We start from the raw sequence: 14,041 nt of genomic DNA, 5'->3' as shown, positions 1-14,041 counted from the left end.
CTACACTCGTTAAAACGCATCAAGGATCATTGTCGTACGATTCCCCTAAGCTAAGATGTGGCTTCTCAAAAATCGGCAAAATTTACAAGCTTTAAAGCGCTCCCCTAATTGTTTTGCGTAGTGTATATATTGATCTACTTTATATTACAATATTGTTATACTAAATAAGAATATAAAGTTTATGTCTCATTATGCAATAAACTTATATACAGACCCTGATATACTAGGCGAACATTTTAATCAATAAACGCATATATCTCGTAAAGTAAGCAAAATGGAAAAAAATGTTTTCTACAAAAGTTGTAGGGTTCAGAGGGAGACACATGATGAAAATATGGACTTGACCTTCAGCGACTGTTTTAAGGCCAAGTCAATGTGATCGAAATTTTCTTAAATGGAACCTTCTATTTTTTATTGCATATTTTTATAGCTTATCTTGAGAGCTTTTCAAAACACTATAATAAAATATTTTTTCATGAAGTACTTCTAAAAATAAAATATCTCGTAAAATATTTAGTTTTTGATAATCTTACCGTAATACTTTCATGTGCAGAATAATGAGATAAATCAATTAGTATAAAAAAATAATTGTTTTTAAGAGAAAATATGTAATTATTTTCAATATATTTTTTAAAATAATTATTTGTTTCCTTCTTTATACTTATTGATTTGTCCTATTATTCTGTACATAAAAGTGTTACGGTAAGATTATCGAAAACTAAATATTTTACGAGATATTTTAATTTTTATATCAAAATTTTTCAGATTAAAATATAAAATAATTCAAAAAGTACTTAATAAAAAAATACTTTATTATAGTGTTTTGAAAAGCTCTCGAGATAAGCTACAAGAATATGTAATAAAAATAAGGGGTTCCATTTAAGAAAACATTGATCACATTGACTTGGCCTTAAAAAGGTCACTCAAGATCAAGTCCATATTTTCATCATGTGTCTCCCTCTGAACCCTACAACTTTTGTATTTTTTTCTTGCTTACTTCACGAGATATTTACGTGTATTAATTAAAATGACTCACCCAGTATATATATACAAAATGTCCGGTAATTTTGGACCGGAGTGTGAAGATAGATTGGGTCAAACTGAAAAAAAGTCCTATACCATTTTTTTATAAGGCTTAATAAAGGAATTATTATTGAGTAAAGTCTCGCCAATCAGCGCCGCCCTTTAGCTGGACGCACGTCGGTGAGCCGCGCGCCTGGTAGTATGTGGCGGCGCACACTTCACGACGCACGACTCACCGACGTGCGGCCGGCTAAATGTTGGCGCTGATTGGCCAGATTTTACTCAATAATAACTCCTCTATTAAGTGTTATAAAAAAAATGTTTCAGGACTTTTCGACTCAGTTTGAGCCAATCTACCTTCACATTTCAGATGTGTCAAAAATTACCGGACACCCCGTATATATGTATATATTAACATATTCTATTTTAATGTTACCTATAACTTTATAACATAATAATAATAAGTATAATATAATAATATTTATTTAAATAGGGAACAGCGCGCGAAACTATATGCCAAAGCCCCATATGATTTATAGCTAATATCGTTTCCGAGCTCAAGCGTCTTATGTCTCCGCGAGCAGCCTAGATACTATTAAACGAAAGTAGAGATGGCAGTAAGTAAGATCGGCCGAAAAGTGCAATCCGGCCGCAGACCTGATGTAAGTAAAAGAAAAAAAGAAAAAAAAAGAATACGAGAACACGAAATGGTGATGCCTACAAATAATCATCTTTTTCTTTTATCAGAAATGCAGGTCCATTGATTATATAATATTGTTAATAAAAATATTGGTAAAAATATGTCTGCAAAAATATCATTAAACAAGATAGATCATCATACATTCATGCAAAAATGTCTGAATACAGACCATTTCTTATTGTTATTATATCTCTTGCTTTCCAAATCTGTTAAACAATTGCTTGTTTCCTTTTCATAGCGTGCAATATTAAATGCCGTAGAGATGGATAAGCAAATGCTGCTAATGATGCAGATACTTTTGAGCCCGTAATAATACAATGCAAACGCTTCTTTTCCTGTAAGTATGATAGAAAAGAATTTTTATATATCACTATTACTATTTCTTAAATATACATGCGGCGTTAATAGAATCTGTAAGAACATCTATTTACTATCGAACCAGCAATGTCCTTTGCGAAATTCTGGTCGCAAAATTTCCGGTAAATTTTCGGAAACCAAATCCATAATGACACTAATAATAGCGAAGCTAAAGGGTAAACCCCACGCAAAAATCGCATAAAATACCAACTTTCTGTTTTCTCGTTGTCTGACGTTTCTTTGTAACGAACAAAATCCTCTGCAAAACACAATTTATACATTGTATTTAGTCGAAAATAGGTATAGAAATCACAATGTAAATACGTTAAAATAGTGTTTGCTTTCTCAAAAATCCGTTCTACAAAAATACACCCTATATACAGAGTGTCCTAAAACTACCGTACTTTCTCTTAATGGCAGATTCCTTAGAACATTTCAAGATGAAAATACTAATACAAAAATATCAAGGCTATAATAGTTTTTAAACGGGAAGCGATTATATTTTATGAATGACAAGGCTGAAATTTTGCATGCTCAGGCTTGTCGAAATGACAAGTGAAAAAAGTGCTTCTATGAATGGAGCGCATTTTTTATGATATGATTATCGTATAAATTTACAATAGCATTGTCATTATATGTTTTCCCGCTTCTCTATGTATTGGATTAGTACATTCTTTTTACGAATAATGGATGCAAGAAGACATCACAAAAATGATTCAAGTAAAAATTTGCGCCATGTTTCAACTTCAACTGTCATAGATTAATTTTACCATGAAGGTGTCTACTATTTCGCCGTGCCTGAGCGCGCGAAATCTCAGCCTTGCCATTCGTAAAATATAATAGCTTCCTCTTTAAAAACTATTATGGCCTCGTCTTGAAATGTTTTAAGAAATCTATTATTAAAAGAAAGTACGGTAGTTTTAAAATACCCTGTATATAGGGTGTATACAGGGTCCGTATCATTTTTTATGAAAACTACGTATTTTCGAGAAAACTGTTTCATACAAAAGCTGTAAGGTTTCAAGTAACCCGTTACGAAGCAATATTAGTATGGCCTTGAAGAGTATTGTTAAGATCATGTAAACATCACTTTAAAATTTTTAAATGGAAATCCGAATTTTTTATTGCATATTCGTATAGCCTATTTCAAGAGCTTTTCAAAACACTATAATAAAGTATTTTTTCATTAAGCATTTTTCGAGTTATTTTATATCTTAATCTGACATATTTTGATACAAAAAATAAAATATCTTGTAAAATATTTAGGGTAAATTTGCATATTAAGTTACACTTCACCAATGACTTTGATCTTGACATATATTGTCAAGGACATGACCCTGAGTAACTTTTCCTTATAACTTAACCGGCGGTATCTTATAGTTTCTAAGATATTTAAACTTAACATTTGGGTAATAATATACAGACAGAGAAACAGTCCATCCCACAATTGTTGCATGAATGAGAAAGTATATGCGTAGACACAGTGGGTTCCGCCCTCTCTACGGGGGGGCTCCACTTCCGGAAGATATAACCTAACCCAAATTGATTTCTAATTTAAAACTAAAATTTGGTTTGGGTTAGGTTATATCTCTCGGAAGTGAAGCCCCCCCGTAGGGGAGGCGGAACTCACTGTGTGCACACATATATTTTATAAAGCAAAGCGAAGTCCGCCCTACAATTGTTGTGTGGATGGGAAAGTATGTAATAATGCACCCCCCATTGTTACTCGGTACGTAGACCAGCCGAAAGTCTGCCGCCCGGCGCACACCAGCCAGGCAGTAGCAGGAGCTCTTAGCGCCCTTTTTAAATACCTTTGCAATACGAACACGATAACGGAGATACCGCACAGCCGTTATACGGCTGCCATTACGGCCCGAACTCTGAGTACCATTGAACGCCTCCGAAAAGTACCAAGCGCTCCGATACCGAAACGCCGTGTCGTTTTCCCGCCGCGGGGTAGCGGCGCGCACCGCTAATTACCGATTTCGAAAACAACGTGTCGTTGCCCCCACCAGAATAAGCGACGCAGTTACCGTTAAGCGTTCGGTATAAAAAGGCTGCCGGATTACATCTTAGCACCAGATCGGTACTTGAATCCGCTCGAGCAGTACGTTCCGAGATACTATACCAGATCCGATCCTAGAATTTACAGAAAACGATGGAACGTGAGGTTGACGTATTCGCAGCCTCCGCCGAGCATTCTCGGTTTCTTCGTCGCCTGCGACTCCTCACGCAACTTCCGACCAACTCGACGAGAGCGGAGTGTTGGCCATTCTCCTAGATTACGGTCTACTATCCGACCGCTCCAGCTAAACGGACCGTGGGTCTGCGAGTTCGCTGCCTCGTCGAGACTTCTCGACTCCAACGAGCTATCCTCGACTCCGCGTACGGAAGCAGGGACTCTCCATCCGGCGGAGAGTTCTCCGCCAGATCGAGAGTACTCGATCTCCGATCGCCTCCCCCCATACATTTGGGAATACGCGGATAACGCGGCAACGATCGCCACGGTTTTACCGTACTCGCAAAAATAATAATCGCACCGAAATACCTATTGCATATCACTACATTGTATTCCGCGCGCCGTCAAAATAAATATGGCCTTACCGTACACGCGTCCACGATTTCGATACATCGAAACTAACGCTGGAATAACTAGCGCAAATTCATTGTCACTCGCTCCTGATATACCGTGCCGATTTATCACGCAATTATTATAGCGCACCGAATATCTTTCGCACTCACATTATTACTCGCGCTCTGTCATCCGTCGGGAACCCGCTTCGCGGGATATAACACAATTATATTTTGACCACAGTCGGAAGAGATAAAATAAATAGACTTAATTATACACAACGTCTACCGTATGTCTCACCCTTTCCCGAGCCTTGATCCCGACCGAGCTAATCCGTGCGCTCGCGAAAGCGGACCTGTTACAAATATATGCGTGGACGCAGTGAGCTCCACTATAAAAAAGCTAAACACATAGGTTTGCGTTGAATCTCGCTTTGCGTGGAAAGTAAAAAAACCCAAGCTTTGTCTCTGGAAATGTAAAGAAATATTTTTTTTACATCTGATCTACGTAAATACAATGTAAACTTTATTTTTCTTTATTTTATAATAGAAAAATTATTTAAATTGTGAAATCATAACTTTAAATATCTCAGAACTAACAGAGACCGCCGGTTAAGTTATAAGGAAAAGTTACTCAGGGTCATGAGTAGTATAGGGGCCACTATAGTGAGACACAACAAACCCCCACTCCTCGGCCACTGGCGCCGACCCCCTGCTGTGCCTGTCTGGGGCCCTCCCCCCTAAGGATGTCTGTGGAAAAAAAGAGTGGAGGGGACTCGTGGACGTCTACGAGGCAATTTTCCCTTTAAATTTTTTATTTTTTATTTTTTTTATTTTTTTTATTTTTTATTTTTTTTCGGACGCGTGAACATGCTCGGGCTCGAACCTGGGTCCTCCGCGTTTCCAGACAGGGTCCTAGTATGCTGGGCTAGCTGAAATCTTATTAGAATAAGGCTTAGATGTAGTATTTGTAGAGAGTAGCCCTCCGACATAGGGGACCCAGCGCTCTGATTGGCTTAACTATAGTGGCCGGCAGTTTGATTGGATGAGGAGCATTGTTTCTGAGTGAGAGGGAAAAACGCGGCAAAATAACACGTGTGTAAGAATCGGCAAGATGGCGGCCGCCGAGAATGGTGACGTCACGAGAATAGAAGGGGTCGTAAAAAGCAAGTCTGTGCAGGTAGCGATTACGAAGGTTTTAGAGCTTCATGACGGCGCTTAGACGAGGAGAGAAAGGATAGGAAAATAGTAAATGTTTTTATATAAGCGATTTAAAATAAAAATTTTTTATTAAATATTATACTTATGTTTAAATGTAAATAATAATTTCGCAATGTACAAAATTTCTTATGTGACGGAAAACATGTAAATTCGCTACTATATACATCGATAAAAACGAGAGTCGAGAAAGATTAGCGTTCTATTATATACCCGTATGGTAACGAACAATGACTATCGATAAATCTACGTTTTAGTAATACAGGTTCGCATACTTTAGTTTCGTCCCGTGTTACGATCTCATGAAACGCGGTGCGACGAATTGCTCTAAAACGTAGATTTATCGATGTTCCTGCCAATTCTTTTTCGTTCTCTTCATTTTCTCGTACTCTCTCTTTATTTAGCAATAAATTCCTAATACTATTAAAATTGACTAACCGCGAATTTTCGTAATTTAGGGTTATGCCTTTAACTTTACATGCCTCGTGCGTTCGACCGTCTGGTGAGCGTACAACATATGCATAAAATTTCGGACCACCGGACACGAACGCCTCGATATAGCTACCGCTCCCGTAGCTCTCGAGTTCATCGGTCATGTCGCCTAGAAAATTCCCCGTACGGGGTTCATACTCGTTCGGATCACCGCTGCTCACGTAAATACATGAATCCGTATCGTAATACAAAACGCGACGATCTAATCGCTCTAAATACGAATATAGCGTTAAACGAGCTTGTGCCGTCGTATACGCCGCTATCACGACATTAGTTAGCGGGGAGGAAACAACAGCTTCTTGTCGCAATCGCCATGAAACATATATTACCTCATCATTTACGGGTAATATGTCGGTTATTTCATGCTCGGCACTTGTCAGTAAGGCTATAAAACGTTGCGGCGTTCTCACGACCTCGGTATTAGGTAAGTTGGACCGCTGACCAAATTTGCCCCAAAAAGAATTTAAACACAGTTTCGCGACAGAACGTAAGCCGGGATTCCGAGCGACGTTACGTTTATCAAGAACGATACCTTCGGTTTTCTCATACTCCCGCAGATATCTTTCTTTAGCATCGTCGTCGTTTTCCCCGCATTCGCTCGGCCATCCGCTGGCTTCTTGTTTAAGTTGCAAAAATGTATTTATATACTCGGCGAACAATCCACCTTGACGGGTCGTATGATCGAATTGACTAACTTTATATTGCCAAATCTCACTTACAGCCGTCACGTGATAGCCCTTTTCGACGGCCTTGCGTAATTCGCAGGACACCCACGTACCCTCGAATTCGCGTTCCTTAGCATCGTTGTGCGTACAGGCCGATTGCGACAATGTTTCACAGCAACTGCGACATAATGCAAAAAGCAATTTTCCCTGCGTGCGATATGGGAGTACAGGATGAAATAAATCACGTGGCGGTAGTACTTTGCACCGTATGAGACCTTCGAACGTATTAAAATTATAATTCGGTGCCCTCCCGATTAATGCGGAACATTCCTCGCCGACATAAATATCAGGATGACCGATCGGGAAAGCACCTGTTTTTAAAACATATGGGTATAAGGAGCATACGTCCACGTAACGTATTTTTTCCATACCTGTAACCTCATAGCGCGTCACAATATTTCCCGTGCGTCCACCGAAAAATGCATCGCGCGGATCGAGCGGAGGCGTTTCCACCATCGGATGGTTCTCGAGATATTCACGCATTTCGCGACTATCTCGCATATCGCGATCGAAAGAGCACTCCCACTTTTCTATCACAAAGTATTTCCGTTGTCGAAGTCTCCACGAGATTGCGAGAGTTCGCTCGTAACGTGAGTCAATCGTATCCTTGCAATCCGATGTAGAAAGTGGTCTATCGCGATTCATAGGAAAGCAAGACGGACATCCGTGCCAAAAACATCCGTGAAATTGTAGCACATGACGTTGAGGCGTCTCTGTATCAGGCGTTTCGTAATATCCATCGACGAGCGTGCCGTCGATTGTACGATATTCGCGCGAGCGCCCTGCGTGGTTTATAGAATGTCCGAGCTCGCGTTCCTTCCATATCAACCACTGCAGAGCTTTACGGGAATGATTGGTTGCTTTTCTGTATCCGCCAGTTGGAATGACGCCTATCGTATTTTGTTGCAAAAAGTTTTTCCGAAAAACAGTCATACACGTCGAAGCAATTGTCGTGCATTCCTCGAACGGACATACATTTCCACGAACAATAAAAATTTTTCTGAACGCCATACACGCTTGTCGAAGAATATCAACGTCGGTACGACAATAACGAATGATCTCACGTTGAAAATCGAACACGGTGTTTTTTTGTCGCATATCAGCATGCCATACAAGAAAGCGTTCGCGCTCTTCCGATTTCATTGTCTCCGGAGAATAATAATGAGCGTCAGGCAAGGGGCCGACATATGACTGATTTTCGACAGTGTTAAACAAATGCGGAAAAATGCCTTTATCCGACGTATCCTGTAATCCGAAAGCCTTCGGTAACTCGGATAAGCGCATCGGCATATAATTAACACTGTCGATGAATTTCGTATGTCCTACCGTTAACACCACGATCTTTGTGCCGTTTAATATTAATTTAGGTTCTAAGTTATTACGATTTTCAACAATATACTTTAAAATAAATTGCGCGTCGAACGCTTTCGCATTATGTGCTATGCAGATGATCTGCTTGAAGTATTTTGTCGTACGCGTTGCAAAATCGACGAATTGTTTCACAGGATCATGACGAAATACGAACTCTCGCACCCCGCACCATCGGCACCTCGCGGACAAATTATTTTCTTTCGCGCACGCTTCGCAAATTTGTTGTGCCACGCAAAGAGTGGGAACGTGTTTCTTTACGTTCGACGTACCTTCGAGTGACTCGTCTTGTCGCGTTTCAAAATCGTAAAATACGAATGCTACACGCTCTTTTTTGCTCGTACATGCACGATCGTTTGCCACTTTACCGTCAAATTCTGTGCTCTCTTCTGTGCTTCGCGTAACTGTCATCGCTGGAGCCATTGTCGATGATGAAGACGACGGTACGGTAGAGGAATCATTATCACGTCGAAGAGGCTGCATGTAGCACAAATGATTCTCAGGCTTTGGTGAACGGCATAATTTGCAGTAAGAAACACCGCATTCGTGTCTCGCACCAAATTTAACGATGCGTCCGCATCCGTCGCAAAATCGCACGACATTGCAGATACTTTCAGTTGATTTACCGTCGTACGATTTTACGCTGCGATGACGCTCGAAACACTTCTTACCGAAAAATGCCCGATTACACACGTTGCATTTTATACTTTCGGACTGCTTACACGACGGCACAGTGAAACACCGCGGACATTTATTTGGACAGCGATGACCCGTTTTATCGTTCCGATAACCTATATTACACGGCTCGCAATAATTCCTACAACCCACAGCGGCATTTAAATTTATAATAGGGTTATAATGGCGTAAACGCTCATAATACATTATATTTAAGCGTAACGAGGGTTCACGGTCGAGAGAAGCAAGTAGCGCGATACCGTCGTACATCGGTTTCTCACCGCGCCCGAAAGTACTGAAATTATAAACTACAATTGCGATATTATCAGCTGCGAGATATCGTTGAAAGCGATCGATTTCCGGAATTCCACATCCCTCTTCAGTTATCGTAACACCAGCGTTCCTAGTTAATTGTAATGCGAACTCACGCTGAAGCGGGGAATGCGGGTGTCTTATATTATTCCATTTTTCATGTAACGCACCCGTACGTAAGTTACCGCGTTCGCAGTAAATTCGCGCTACTACGAGAGCGCGCGGAAAACATAAATTGTCGGAATTATTTATTGTTACTATTGAGCGCTTCACAACGTCTTCGTTTGTTAATTTAACACGTCCGCGACCCGAAGGAACTGTGATATTAAAAACACGAATGTTAAAGTGTTCCGCGATATCGAGTCCCCCAGCACTCTGCGCTACTGAACTCACGAGTTTCCAGATATCATCATACGATATGTCTCTAGCCAGACGAAAGGATAATCCAGCAGGGCCCTGAGATAAATTCGGAGAATGGAAAGTCATCCCCGCATAATCTCCCGGTTCGCATAAATTTAAAACATACGCGTGAATTTCGCGAAACGCATTTTCTAATGTGTGATAAATATTCGAGCCTTCGCGTATCGGTCGTATCGCGAAACTCGCTTCTCTCCCGATTATGCCGAACCTCCTAAATTGCCGCATATTTTCCGTCAATAAATCTACGTAATTAAAATTAATAACGCCGACCTCATGACGTTGCTGTTCCTCCGCCACCTCCGGCTCTTCTTCACCATCTTCGGTCTCCGACGAGGGATTACAGCGTTCTTCGCCGACGACTTCCTCTTCATTCTCATCCTCATCGGTTACTCCCTCGTTATTACAGAGTTGCGTTACTCGTTCTTCAGGAGTCGCTTCTTCATTTTGGCCACCACCACCACCTCTCTGCACTGTCGAAACAAAAGAAAAATTTAATTATAAATAAAATAAAAATTACATCTACGTTATTTTTATTCTTTTCAAAATTTTGTATCTCACCAGGTGATGCCGTGATATCAGCTTCGCTATCGTTTTCGGCAGAACGTGCTCTTCCTAAAATTTAATATTTTATCAATCAATATTGAATATAGAAACAGTATATAAAGATTAATATTTTTATTTTATTTTTATGCGAAACTTACTCAAAGTTCCTGTTTCGAGCTCTTCTTCAGCCGGACGTTTTCGAAGCTGAGAGGGAGGCTCTCGCCCATCAGTCGCAGACGTGTTGCGATCTACAAATTATGATTTTGAAAATTTTAGTTAATTCCTGTCTATCGTATTCGATTACAATACAATTGTACAATATAAATAAAAACATTTTGCTTACCGTTTAAGCGGTTTCCACGATGGTTTGATAGCAGGAAGGCTATAAGGCCGTCTGCATCCTCCTCCTCGTGGTCAAATGCCTCGCGCATTTCTATTATTTCACCCGCGATATGCAACAACTCGGCATAATTGCCAAAATAGCCTAGTCTATATAGCACAGCGAGTATAGTATTCGAACTAGCACACGCAAATGCCCGAAAAACTGAATAATTTATTTCTGCCGATTCGTCCGATAACACTGATAAATAGCGCTCGCTATTTATCGCAGGCGACAAATTCGAGCCTATAATTATGCATTTACCTAATAGCTCTTTAAGTCCAGCCATTTTTGCCACTTGCTCGCGAAATACACGATATCTCTATTTTCCACGGAACGACTCGCGTTACTTCGAATGATGTCGAACTCGAAATTACCTTTTTTACTTCGGCACGGAGAATTTATTTAAACACATATCCCCACTTTTTTCCAAAAAGGAAAAGTCTTTGAAAGATTTAAAATTTTTCCTTTCTAGGTAGTTAGATTAGATTAGTTCGAAGAAAACAAAAGAACGCCGGCAAAAGAACGTCGACAAAAAGAATCCCTGTTTTCCAAAAAGCCGATAAAGTAGACAAAAAAATATTTTATTTTTTATCACGTTACTATCTTATTTACTTACTTTTATTACTTTTGTTATAGCGATCCTAAAGTAAAAGCTTTGTAGCGATAAACGTTTTTAAAAATTTTCGTAGAAGAGACGGGATTATGTCGATTAGAAAATTATTCCTTTATAAAATTTTTACAATATAATCTCTTACAATACAATCTATAAAAATTTATTACACAGACGATAAACATTTATTTACGCTTTATAACATATTGTAAATGTATTTAGAGAAAAAAAAAAGTTTAGAGAAAAATTTTTCTCTTGTAACGAATCTAATTTCTAGATGATTCTAGATGTTTTTTCGCGTAATTTTTAGTCAGTTGAACAAGATTGAACATGAAAAATCACGATTTTTCCTGTTATTTAATTGTCTATACAAACTTTTCCCCCACTTTTCTTTATATTTCGATATATAAGTAGCGCGAGAAGATGTAAATCCTTCATTCGAGTTTCCCCGTACGAAGTCTTCATTTCGGCTGCGTTACAAGAATTCGGCATTGTTTTGCCTGGTGTTCTCTCAGTTTTATTCAAAAAGTAATAACAATGGCTGCCGCGAAAGAAGTTTCCAGTGATCAAAAAAATCTAACCGATTTTGTTAAATCTACGCACGTTTGCGATATTAGCAAATCGGACAGCAAGTTCGACAACGATAGAAGAAACGAACAGCGATACTTATTACTATCGACAACGTATGCCCTTAATTCATCGTGTACTAAGAAGCTACATGTGGGCTTGCAAGCAACAAACGAAGGTTATTTCGCGCCAATTGTTAAATTAACGGGTAATTATGCGGACGGAATTTGTCTCGATGCCGTCACCTGGCAACAATTTCAGCTCAACATGGAACAGATAGGACTGTACTTGAGTGAGAATCAAAAAACCAAACCAAGTCCGATTATCATCAACAATATTTCCATCGGCTTCACCACCGCTTACGGGACGCGGGCTGTGATAGTGACTTACAAGGAAAATGTGGAACAAACCGCGAGTAATGGAGAGACGGAGGAGCAAGCGCAGCCGCCCTTGAAGAAACGAAAAACCCACAGCGTCGCTATTGTGATGCAGAAAGCAACTTTTCTCGGCATGGAAAATATTACAAGATGTGTGGATGCTCGATTGTCACAGCTAGTTTCCATCACTGACGCCGTCAACACCTGCGCCAATTACTTAACGAACGAGATAGAATTAAAACTCCCAACGACTTACATAAATCGTGAAATTATAAAACTCATGGTTAGTGATAATTTTCAAGAAATTGAACGCAATGTACAAACGCAAATAAGAGATTTAACCTTTTTAGATGTATATTTCAATATTGTATTTGAAGAATTACTTTCGCTCGGCTTTAATGAAATTGTACGTATAATTTTAAATCGTAATTGTTAATTTTATAAAAATAAAAAATAAAAAATTATTATCAATAAATATGAAATTTTTCCCACCTTAAAAATCACAGACTATATTTTTCCTTTACCTTTCTCTAATATTTCCTTTACTTTTTTACTTTGCGCATAGAACATTCTATCAAAAATAATATCAAATGTTAGTTGAACGCTAAACGAGCAACTTATTTCTAACTTAAGCGTTCACAGAGCACCGTTTATAAGCTCGTAAGCAACGGTGCTCAAAAAACGCTGAAGCGAGCGCGTTCCCGCGAATACGCTTATTAGCATCGTTCCCGCGGCTACTTATCAGCTAATCGACCGCGGTGCTTTCCGCTCGTTCACGTGCCGGGAAACGCTAGCGCGAGCATGCGGCCGCCGCGGTGGGCCTTCCGGAGCGCGGATAAGCTTATTACTCTCAACATATATCTGCATATTAAACATATTCGATGCACGTATTTTTGTTATTGTTATTAAATATTCCTGATTACTTTTTTATTTATGAGAGCGCGCGTAAACGACAAATCGTTCATTTCGCAAAATGGATGTACGGTGGAAACATCCTTGGACGTCGATCGTCTGCGGGCCTACGGGGTGTGGAAAAACAATTTTCGTGAAAACGTTTCTTCGTCATTTATCCGTCATGTCGGATGTTCGATTCGAGAGAATTTTATTTTATTACGCCGAGTGGCAAGATGCGTATCAGCGTTTACAATGCGACGCGCGTGAAAAAGAAGAAGAAGAAGAAGAGAAAAGAACACAAAAAACCGGTTACGATAATAATGCTATGATAAAATCGAAGAAAAATATCATCGAATTTCGCGAGGGGTTACCGCGTCCGGAAGATTATTCCAACGATGCGCTTTCGCCAAAATTAATAATAATCGACGATCTTATGAGGGAATCTTCGTCGTGCGACGCTATCGTAGATCTGTTTACCAAAGGAAGTCATCATAAAAATCTCAGTGTTATACTCATCTCACAAAATCTCTTTCATCAAGGGCGCGGGCAGCGTGACATATCTCTCAACGCGAATTACATAGTAGTTTTCAAAAATCCACGCGATCGCGCTCAAATACGTCATCTAGCGCGCCAGGTATATCCCGATGATCCAAAATTTATGGAAGAAGCCTACTATGACGCTACATCGAGACCTCACGGGTATTTATTGCTCGATTTGAAACAATCGACTCCAGACGAATATCGCTTTCGTACGTGTATCTTTCCCGACGATACGCTGCATTAGTACTCTGCGTTGATACCACTGCT

At 39.6% G+C, this 14,041-nt stretch overlaps 1 protein-coding gene and 1 long non-coding RNA gene across 2 annotated transcripts in view; one reads left to right on the top strand and one right to left on the bottom strand.

Annotated features, from left to right (window-relative positions):
- Positions 1-14,041, top strand: part of LOC138939448 (uncharacterized) — a 188,168-nt gene that overhangs the window by 81,020 nt on the left and 93,107 nt on the right. The window lies entirely within an intron of this gene.
- On the bottom strand, positions 6,064-11,286 carry LOC138939495 (uncharacterized). The gene is made up of 4 exons (XM_070307337.1): positions 10,748-11,286; positions 10,563-10,652; positions 10,420-10,473; positions 6,064-10,331 (listed from the first exon to the last, which is right to left on the bottom strand). Exons 1-4 carry the CDS (start codon positions 11,070-11,072, stop codon positions 6,064-6,066), a joined length of 4,737 nt encoding a protein of 1,578 aa, XP_070163438.1. The 5' UTR covers positions 11,073-11,286.

This window comes from Polyergus mexicanus, unplaced genomic scaffold, assembly GCF_030449975.1.
Source record: "Polyergus mexicanus isolate NDT 795.1 unplaced genomic scaffold, iyPolMexi1.0 SCAF_14, whole genome shotgun sequence".
NCBI lineage: Eukaryota > Metazoa > Arthropoda > Insecta > Hymenoptera > Formicidae > Polyergus > Polyergus mexicanus.
Note: the sequence above shows the minus strand (reverse complement) of the source record. Positions and strands in the feature narration are given on the sequence as shown.

What these genes read in the sequence shown, in the direction of transcription:
- LOC138939495 (XM_070307337.1), bottom strand. Translation starts at nt 11,072, where the DNA reads ATGGCTGGACTTAAAGAGCTATTAGGTAAATGCATAATTATAGGCTCG. An exon ending in GCTCGAAACAGGAACTTTGA is followed by an intron (nt 10,474 to 10,562) that starts GTAAGTTTCGCA and finishes ATTAAATTTTAG; the next exon opens with GAAGAGCACGTTCTGCCGAA. An exon ending in TGATATCACGGCATCACCTG is followed by an intron (nt 10,332 to 10,419) that starts GTGAGATACAAA and finishes TTGTTTCGACAG; the next exon opens with TGCAGAGAGGTGGTGGTGGT.